An 11,235-nucleotide genomic window follows, 5' to 3' on the forward strand; every position below is an offset into this window, starting at 1 on the left:
AACACTATATTCAGTCTGGACTGTAAGTATTTCTCTATTTCTTTGTTTATATTAGAGTAGAGTGGTATTGATTTACTTTCATGAAATCGTGATGTGTGGTACGCCAGGTCAATTTGATATATTCAAGAAAATGTACCTTAAGTGATACTGTATTTTGGCAATTTTTTCTGATAAGTTTAATATGTATATTCCACATTAGCAAAAGTTTCGAGTTGAGTTACCTAAGTTAATCTTGTTTTGAGGCACATTTTGTAAAGCTATTTTCCAGAATTGATAGGAAAACCAACACAAAATTTACCAGTTGTTTATCTTTAGAGGCGATTTTCTCATAAGTATGTTTTTAGGCATCTGAACTTTAAAATGATCTTACTCTGTAGAGTGGTACAGTGCTGGCTCCTTTTCTTTATACTGTGTTTATATCTGACTATAGGTCTAGCTATCAAGACTGTCCAGTTATCAAATTTGCTGATGACACTGCAATTTTAGGCCTTATCAAACATGATAATGAGAGCCTGGTACACATTTAAAATTGAATGTTTTTCCAGATTTTTAAAGATAATCTTCTTAAACTCAATGTTTCCAAGACCAAAGAAAGGTTATTGATTTCAGTATAAAATACAAAAAGAAAACTAGAAATATCATCATTGATAATAATCCAGGGGAGAAGGTATCCAGTTATAAGTACCTTGGAGTAAAATTTGATAACAAATTAAATTTTTTGGAGCACACAGAATTTGTCAGGAAGAAATTAAATACTCACATGTATTGCCTTTAATATGAAAATGAATGCATTCAATGTTAATACTAAAATCATTAAAATGTTCTATTCATCTGTAATTTGTAGGGTATGGAGCTATTGATTAGCAGGTTGGGGAGGTAATGCGTGTCAATGTGATAAAGAATTAATAGATCGTTTGATCAGAAAAGTCAGCAGAATTTCAAAGACACATCTGCCTTCAATTGACTTTGTATATCACGATAGGGTGACTGAGCTATTCCGTCATATCATGAATGACGAAATTCATCTGCTTCATGATATGCTTCTTGGCTCCATTAACCCTAAGAGTGGTAGTATGAGAGTACCGATTGCAAACAGAAATAGATATCATAATTCATTTATCGCTAAGGGTATAAAATACTTCAATGAAAATTATGAGAGATAGATAATAATCACAATATTGTAATAATAATAATAATAATAATAATAATAATGGTGATAATGATAATTGTAATAATGATGAAAATAATAATAGTGGTTATTATTATTATTATTAAAAAATATTAAAATAATAATAATTATTATTATTTGATTTTTCCTCTTAAGTAGTTTCTCTTTTTTAAAATGTGTAACCCTTTTTTGTTCTCTTCTAACTTTTTTTTATTATCTTTAAATATTGTAGGCCTTCTAATTTTAAATTTTCTGTGCTTTTTTATGGAATTTTGATGTTTGACCTTGACCAATTTTTATGTGATTTTCTTGAAAATGTTCTTTTTGCGAGCTTTGTAATTTCTTCATTTATTTTAACTAGAGACAATAAATTTCATCTTGTATCTTGTACCTTGTAGTCCGGTTTTACACAACCCAGAAACATGATTTAAAGACCAAAATAAGTATTAGTATAAATAAGCTATTTAAATAATAATAATAACTCATTTTTCATACCACACGACTAATTTTGTCACGACAGCTCACAAATTTCTTTGTAATTAAATCATTGGATCACTTAAAAAGCAACAATGGATTTACTAACTTACAGATTGACTGGTGTATTCAAAACCCCCAATATAGACTAGAAATCTTGATAAATCTCATAGCTTTGACTGTATTAGATTTATTAAGGCATTTGATTTAATTTTTTTACCAACTTATAGTTTTGATAAATATTAAGCTGGAATTCCTTGTCCAATGATGAGGTTAATATAACAATGGTGGATCCAGGAATTCCATATAAAGGGAGCTGAGGTAAAAAAATTGATGATTATGGCACCTTGACATGGCTGGAGATGGCACTCTCAGACATAAATACAGTATAGTTTTCTTTTTTTCTCCATTTTTACATAATTCAGGAAGAGATAAAGGATAATTCCTGAGGGGTGATATAGGAAGAAATAGCACATTAATCTTTAATTACTTATACGGATTTTAGTAAAGCTTTTGATTCTGTTTCACTTAATGTGCTTATTTTCAAGCTAAAAAGTTATACTATAGTCGGCAACTTACAGTACTTTCATGGTTTTCCAGTTATGTTTATGATCCTAAACAAGGATTTGTTATTAACAGAGTTTGTTCAAATTTTATTGGGCTCCTACTGAATTTGGAGTCCCACAAAGCTCCATTCCCGGGCCCATTCTCTTCGACTTTAATATTTATAAATTATGTTCCTGATTTCCTGACTTGTCTAAATGCCTTATGTATGCTGATGATCCTACAATTTACCGGACACGTCGCTGTCTTAATGATATTGATTCACTTGACAATTGTGTAATAATAATGGGCTTGTTCTCAACCACTCTAAATGCACGATTTTTACAACTACTCTAAAAACAAAACCATCTTACACAAGGTATTATAAATGGATCTGTCTTAGAATTCACACATTGTCAAAAATATTTAGGTATTTCTGTTGACTGAAAACTTACTTTTTTGGTCATATTGATTTTGTAGCCAAAAAGGCTAATAAACTGTTAGGAAGGTTTTGGAGAAACTGCAATAATTTGTCTCTCTCATTACAAAAAGATTACTTTATAATTCTTGAATCCATCCAGTTATTGATTATAATTCCATCAATTTTACTTAAATAACCAAGGCTCTCATGTTCATCATCTTGAATAATTTCACACATGCTGTATTAGGTTTGTTATATAATAATTTTTGAGTAGTTTCATTTGGTTTGCTTATGAATGTAGAATTTTTTCATCGATAATAAACCAAGCACAACTTGCTGCGAGCTTTCGTTGATGTTATCAACATGGATGTTAGCACACAGGCTGACAAAGTCATCAAATTGACGTTACAATGTACAATATATATAACTACTGTAAGTCTAAACTTGTAACCAGTGTACCCACAAAGTGATGCTGTCTGGTATTCTAAAGGTAAAATACTACAAAATATAAATTGAATTATTATTTTTCACCTGCAGTTTGGCTCCCTCTATATAACCAAGCACCTTCTCCATGTGTTCTTTGCTGATCATTGCTCCAACCATTGTATCCTCAGCCATAGGATCACCAATCTTCATGTCTTTTATCTTATCCAACAATTTTTCTAAAAACTCATCTTTAATACTTTGTTCTACAAACACCCTTGTGCCATTTGAACATACCTTTAAAATAAGAAATACGTATTAATATAAGTAAGCCAATCGTGATGCTAACTTTTATGTAAATTTTCTATCCCCAAGTTTTATTTGCTTTTACATCGTTACACTAAAGCCCCTATCGCACTGGACTTAATTTGGTCAAATTAACCGAGTCACTGGCTAAATTGACCAAAAAAAATCCAATCCAAATGTCGGTTACCATTCCCTCAGGGTTAAATTAACCAAGCCGAATGGGTAATTTTACTGACCTCAGTCTGCCCAGTAAAGCTTACCACGGACTCGGTTAAACTAACCACGCTGGTCAAGAAGTCCAATCCGAACGTGCAACATGGTTAAAACTTCTTCCATGTTGACACCGCTCGAACAAAACCGGAAGTTGAAGTCACAAACTAGCGCCCTCAATAATATTTTTTATACTCAAGGTTAAATCTTAGTAAAACTATGGTAAAACTAACCGCGTGAATAATCCAAGTGCGAATAATGGTGAAATGTACCCATGACTTTGGTTAAAGTTACCCTGGTTAAATTTACCATTTTTTAAATCCAGTGCGAACAAGGCTTAAATCATCATTATGAAGACAACAAGAATATTATTCAAATTTACCACCATTTTCCTACCTCTCCCTGTGTCATAAAATTAGCTAACATTGCTCCCTTTACAGCATTATCGATGTTACAATCAGCAAATATAATCAGAGGAGATTTGCCTCCCAGTTCCAAAGTAATCTTCTTAATGTCTCCCGCACAGTCTGCCATAATCTAATTTGAATTCAAATGAACAAAGCATACAATTAGTCATTACATCAACATTCCAAGAGGATGCACTTTGTAGTGATCACACTATTTTATGTAGAGTATAAGAATTCATGAACAAAATAATCTGTCTAAAGCAACTTGGCATTTCCACCAAAGGCATTGAATGCTGCAATTTGATTGATGTGAGCATGCAGTGGAAATACTATTTCCTCCATGGTATACCTATGTCACATTTCTGCTTGCAGAGCATGATGGAAAAACATTGTGAACAAAATGCTTTAGAAACTAGCATTGGAATGAATTCCTGAGTATGTATATACTGGAAAATGCCCCTGCAAGAATAAACATTGATAAATATGTTCTGTACCTGTAAACAATTTAAAAGAATTGAAGAAATAAGAATAACAATGACAGCCAATAATGCTAGTTTATATGCTTCTGTATTATATCAAGAGAGGGTTTGTCAGCAGCAAAGAAAAAAAAAGTCAATATCTATGTGGAATAAAGGGATTGCGTCTTTTAAATTATGATAAATAATAAATTAGAGTATTTAAATTGTATATTGCCTGTTTAGAAAAATACTATTTGTTACTGGCGCTTAAAGATATAAGAATTAATTGATTAAAAGAGATAAGTTTCAAGGAGGGTCTTGAATGTTTAAATACAGTGCACCCTCCAATTCGAGACCCCTCTAATTCCAGACCACTTTTCCAAAGACCCAAATAACAATCTTCAACCTTTTAACACAAAGCTAACCCTCTAATTGGAGACCAACCCCAAGACCACCCCCAAATTTTCAGGTCCCAAAGGTGCTCTCAAATTGGAGGGCGAACTGTATCAGCATTACAGTAATTATTATTAAAAAGCAATTGGTTTTGTCTAACTTTTTCTCTACAATGTTTATTCCTAGGTTTCACTATGGTACACAACATGATTTTGCAATACACAGTTGAGAAGGTCATGTAGCTGAGGGGGGAGGCCTACAAAAAGACTATTTTTTTCCTACGCACTGTATATCAAACTGCAAGAATAAGAAAACAAACCACAAGGACGCCAAATAAGGCCAGAACTGTTAGTGTTTTTCCTTCCCAACAATATGTGTATCGCTGCATTCTGATAATATTTCCAATAAAATATTTCTGATAAAATTTGTTATTAAAGTCCAACATTTTTAGGAAGAAAGATGTTTATACCATTGGTCTGGTGTGCAATATGGCCTACTGCATGTGTATGTTAAAGGATGCAGTAACTTAAGAAATGTGTAGGGGATTGTCTGATGGTGTTCTGCTCATCATCACCAGAAGGACACTACTGGAAATACGTCTTTGGACTTTTGAGGGTTATCCTTGGTGTCCAACCAACAGATGGGTCACTCTGATGCTGGTAAATCTAGAGTAGTCTCAGTAGATCTTCAAGAGTGCAAATGAGTTAAGATTATTGTTACATAGAATAACCCATTATATGTGCAAAAAGTAGACTCAGTACAATGGCAAATTCAGGGACCAAGAGAGGGGCTTTCACAGTGAGAGGATCCACCCACCTCAGACCCACCATGATTGGGGCTGAGGTAAGATATATTATGATTATGGCACCTTCATAATGGTACTCTGAGACTTAAATTTGAATACAATTTTCTTTTATTCTCCATTATATTTTTTTATTTTAATAAATTTGGGGGGGGGGGGGTGAGGGACCGCGCTGACTGGGGCCCCTTGGATCTGCCACTGAAGTGTTAAGGTAAACCCATACTGTAGTATACATATTGTGCTTTTCAAGTCAAAATGATGACTTCACTTGGCAAGGAACATCAGTATTTACCACAATATGAACACATGGTAGAGATATTTCAATGACTTAGGAATACAAAATTTAAAAAAAATTATCTCTAGATATTCTCACCTTTTCAGGAAAATACCAGCTCTTTAGAAGTGCCAACTCAATTGAGTATGGTAGCTTACCTTTTTACCTGTGGGTACACTGCCTGTGAAAGATACCTTAGCCACATCATGATGAGATGTTAACAGTCTACCTGTTTCCCCTTGTCCCTGAATCACATTAAAAACACCATCTGGTATACCAGACTCTGTAAGAATAAATTTACATGATGACGATAATTTCTATCGAAAACCAGATAAAACTATTTACCCAAAAGAATAATATGCTCATTAAATATTTTATTATGTTAAATGTGAATAAACTTAACCAAAATGATTGTTGAAACCAAGACGGTCGAAAATTTAACACCAATATACGTCCGTCTATGCGAGAAATAGGGATTTCACCAGGTAATGTATGCGCCTCATTGCGAGTTAGCCAGAAGAATATAACCATTTCCAGTTGATTGTTGTTGATAATAAAGTTGGAATACTTTATTTTTGGATACCGAAAGTCATTAACATTCCATTAATGTTTTCGTCATACCATAGGGTTTGGTAGCTGTAAAGCTTACCATTCCAGTCTGTAATTGTTTGTAATACACAACATGGAATATAGAGGCGATTTGCAATCTGACCGATAAACAAGCTTTAAAAAAAAACACATTCAAATGGTAAGAGATTTGATAAAAAAAAACCATACAATTTCATGTATTTTCCGAACATATTTTCGCAAAAACTCTTTATACTTTAAATTTCTCAAGCCTTCTCTTCTAACTACTGCAATTTAAGTCAAATTGCCTCACAAAGCCCCTGATAAAAAAACAAATGACTTCAAATTTCACTCAAAATCATGCTATAAATCCCTCTCAGACTGGGATATTTTAAAAAGGGTTATATTTTTCTTTCTTGTGTTTGACCTTATTAGTTTCCAAAATAATTCTTATACAAACAATAAGCTCAGTCCTTAACATACAATTTAAAAAAAATATACTACATTCAATTTTAGACAGTTTTTTCTCATGTTAGACGTTTGAATGGTGAAATATGGGTAAAGAACCCCAATATATCATTATTTTTTTACACTGAAAATTGTATGTTCATGAAATGATTTTTAATATGTAGACTCATTTACATGATGATATAAATGTAAAAATATTTCCTTTTAAACAATAAAATCTTTAGCTATTTATTTATTTATTTATTTAGCTATTGCTGGGGCGGATGCAAGATTTGGTGTTAGGGGGTGCGCGAGAGTCCACATGGTTGGGGCTGAGGTGTGCAACTTTTCAGAATATGGACCTCTAGGTTTCCAGAAATTGCACTCTCATACCTTAAAAATCTTACCGGTAATTAATATCAACAATAAAATAAAACAATTATTTTTCTTAATACAGTTTAAGGGGGTTCGACCGCCTGCACCCCCTGCATCCGCCCCAGTATTGTTTGAGGCATGATTATTTACTGTGAAATAGCTCAACTGTGCCTGAAAGTTGCTCTTTTGCCGTTTCATACCATGCTACCTGAAGTTAAGTCAAGTGTGACAACAGTAGCTACCATATCGACTCTGTTTGTTAACCGAATGTGGCTGGAAAGTGATTGTGTATTAAAACCAACTGTGGCTGAAAACTGAGTGTGCTTGAAAGTCGACTGTGAAAGTTGCCATTCTGGCGTTCCATACCATGCTACCTGAAGCTAAGTCAAGTGTGAAATCAGAAGCTACCATATGGTTTTCTGGAAGGATGACATTACTGGTATATGGAATAGTGAAGCTGACATATTTCAAAAATTTAAATTTGGTTCATGTATTTTCTTTTTTAATGTACAGCAATGATCATTCAAAAAAAATATTCTTGATATATTAAACTAGTCCCTCAAAGGTGACAAGCTGTTTTCAAAGATACTATACTCCATATTATTTGAGATATAAAACAAAATGTTAAATGAAATTAGCATTACCATTGTAGATCTCTGCAAGCAGGAGTGCAGAGAGTGGTGTAAATTGAGAAGGCTTGTAAACCATTGTATTACCACAAGCTAAAGCGGGTGCCGATTTCCAACCAGCAATTTGTACTGGAAAGTTCCAAGCACCAATTCCAACACAAACACCAAGTGGTTCTCGTCTTGTGTATGCAAATGAGCCTCCTGGTAGTTGAATCTGTTGTCCTAAAAGAACAACATATCATTTGTTATTAGAGATCTCTTGGAAAGAGGCACAGTCTCTACACTAGCACTCTTGGAGATAAAAATTTGATAAAGCAACAGCTAAAAACTAAATGTATTGTAAACAGCTAGAAATAAAGACAACACCAGTCATTCATCATTGGTGAATGAGCACTAATTTTACCATTATTTGATTATGTATTTATATTTAAATAATACACATATTCTTTCCCTTAACATACTGTATTCAGCATACCGCAGGCCTATTGTACTTACACTGGACATTTTAAAACGTTATTTTAATGAATTTGCAGTAGTGTTTAATTGCCAGTGACTGAGGCAAATTTATACTACACTACTACTTCATGTAGGTGAACCCCTATGGAAATAATTGTCTTTTTTTTGCGATTTTGGTGTTATCCCTGCTCTTTTGTGATTTGATCTGTTCATGTATTTTTGTTTCTGTTGTATTTTTTTTAAAGAGCATATTAAATAAATCAAATCAAATCAAAATACACTAGACGGAATAGCCTCAGTCTTTCATCTGTTGCAAATAGTTATTATTACCTGAAATTGTAGGGGCTAACCCAGCATTGTACTCCAACCCATCAATAACAGACTGCACATCGACTCTAGCTTCCCAGATCGGTTTTCCATTGTCAAGGACCTCTAACTCTGCAAGCTCCTCTCTACGTTCCTGTAAAATACAAAAATCAGGTTCAAGTTCAATTTATTGTCGTATACAAATTATTGAAATTTGTTTTCCAAGGTTCACAATAAAAACAATGACACACTAAAATACAATACAAAGATACAATATAAAATAAGTTAACCTATGCGTAAAATGATAAAAAACATTATAAATATAAAAACCGATAAACATTGCAAACAACTGCACTGTAGTCGAGTAAAAATTGTAATAACTATAGAGTATAAGTTAAACCAGGGCAACTGAAATGAAATTTAGTAAATTACATTTTTGTAAAACATTTCAATTTCATGGATTACTGATCTCAAGTCAATGTGTCTCAATGTCACGCTGTGACATAAGTGATTGTTTTCAATTTAATTCAAATACAGTGGATGAAATTTAAAATGTTCTACTAGGTTCTGAAGGACATTCATACCTACTACAAAAAAGAAATATACAAACACATTGGTTTATAATGGGCCGAATAGCCCCCTTAACCCTACTGATTCAAGGTAAATTCAAGATAAATTCATGTTATTTTTTGTACAAAAAATATTTCTTTATGCTATTCTCTCATTTGTGTTATAAATAGATATTACTGGTATTGGGCCATAAAGTATTTTAACTTGTCAGGATGACCAGAGGTTCGGTCAGAGCTGTGGGCCCTGGACTTCAGCATTACAGTACATACATAACTCCTTTCATGACATGAACTTGTGAGATAGCAAACTTTAAGGTGCATTCTTAGTTCCTTTTTACCTTAATCCTATTGGCAACAGACAGTAATATTTTTCCTCGTTCAAACCCTGAGAGCTGGGACCACAGTGGAAAAGCATTTTTGGCAGCCTGCACAGCCCTATCAACATCTTCGGACCCAGAACTCACAGTCTCGCATATTATTTCACCTAGAATTAGAAAAAAAACCACCATGAAATACAATAACTTATAATAAGTGTTACACATATGCTACACATTGCTACCAAAAAAACATTGATGGGATTTTTCATTAACAGGTTATGGGCATAAATGTTACCCCTCCCCCCTAAAAAAGTATTGACCATAAAACACTAACGACCTTTACAAATGACGCGAGTACATACAATGCATCCCTATATTTTTCTTATTAACATCAATTTTTTTTGTTCTATATGCCCGTAGGAATAAAATGATACCAAGGAAGTTTAACTTGGGGGGGGGGGGGGGGGGGGCACGGTGACCCCCCCCACGGTCCCCCCCCCCCCCCTCCAGCCCATGGCCTATGTTATGAAATTTTGTCCTCATTTTGCACTTATGTAACAAATTTTAGGCATTTGCCAATGGAACATGTTTGAAGCCTGGGAAATATATAATGATTTAAGAAGGATTAATATTGACAAGGCTGGAGGACCTGATAATATTCCTCACAAGATCTTTACAAGAATGTGCTTTTGAGCTCAGTACTCGCATTATAGACATTATCAACACTTCGCTGGCACAGGCAAAAGCACAGTGCCCAGTACCAAAACAATACCCGGCTACCATTGACAAATTGCGCCCTATTATATCATTAACTCCAACACTAGCAAAACTTGCTGAAGGGCAGAGTCGCAAAAATTGTTGATAAAATAGCTAGTAGTTTTAGACAGTCTACAATATGGCAACCAGAAGGGTCAACCACTCATTGTCTAATTATTATTTACCACCATTCATGTCATGAGTGCCTTGGAGAGGCCAGCCAGTACCAACACGCTTGTGTTGACCGACTTCTCAAAGGCTTTCGATACGGTGGATCACACCATTGCCTTTGAGAAACTTTTATGAGAATGAATTTACATTAATAAAATTACCAAATAAAACAAACATTTCATTAAAAAATAAATAAAAACGATTTATAACAGTAAGTCAGAAAATTTTCTTTCCCCCCCCCCCCCCCCCCCCAAAAAAAGAGAAACCACAATTCATCAAGAAGACAAATGGACCTGGGCCTGTATTTTCTACATATTATTCTTTATATTATAGACTATCCAGAGGACACGGAACTAGGGGGTGCTGCATTATGGAGAGTAATGTGTGACCGGAAATGGTCTGCCAGTTGGTTGTTACCATGTGCCAGTGATGTTGGAGTACAACAAGATGAAAACTATTTATGTAATGCATGAATAAAGTTCGGGGTTTGCCGGGTAGTGAAATGATTATTGTACATTTTAAGTGCTCCCTCCATGCATAAGTGTAAGCTAAATTATGGTGATTAATTAGCAAAGATATGGAGACAATTATTTCGAAGTTCCCTCTTTCCAAGAGGGGATGCAATGCTTTGTGAAAATGAGTACGCCGTGGTACTCATTTTCACAAAGGAATACACTCAGCTGGTTAGCTAACAATAGGCCTATACAAATTTACACGAACACCTGGGAAGAAAGGTGCAATCACGTTCTGTTGCCTAGCAAAC

At 34.1% G+C, this 11,235-nt stretch overlaps 1 protein-coding gene across 1 annotated transcript in view; it reads right to left on the minus strand.

Moving 5' to 3' along the window:
* Positions 1 to 11,235, minus strand: part of LOC117106271 (4-trimethylaminobutyraldehyde dehydrogenase A-like) — a 17,534-nt gene that overhangs the window by 5,081 nt on the left and 1,218 nt on the right. The window contains exons 2-7 of the mRNA XM_033247631.1: positions 9,567 to 9,712; positions 8,684 to 8,813; positions 7,913 to 8,119; positions 6,038 to 6,162; positions 3,942 to 4,082; positions 3,138 to 3,326 (exon numbers count right to left, since the gene is read on the minus strand). Of these exons, the coding sequence (XP_033103522.1) occupies positions 3,138 to 3,326; positions 3,942 to 4,082; positions 6,038 to 6,162; positions 7,913 to 8,119; positions 8,684 to 8,813; positions 9,567 to 9,712 (938 nt within the window). The remainder of the gene's footprint in view (positions 1 to 3,137; positions 3,327 to 3,941; positions 4,083 to 6,037; positions 6,163 to 7,912; positions 8,120 to 8,683; positions 8,814 to 9,566; positions 9,713 to 11,235) is intronic.

This window comes from Anneissia japonica, unplaced genomic scaffold, assembly GCF_011630105.1.
Source record: "Anneissia japonica isolate Jap-2015-1 unplaced genomic scaffold, ASM1163010v1 scaffold1356_len1145284_cov175, whole genome shotgun sequence".
Taxonomy (NCBI): Eukaryota; Metazoa; Echinodermata; class Crinoidea; order Comatulida; family Comatulidae; genus Anneissia; species Anneissia japonica.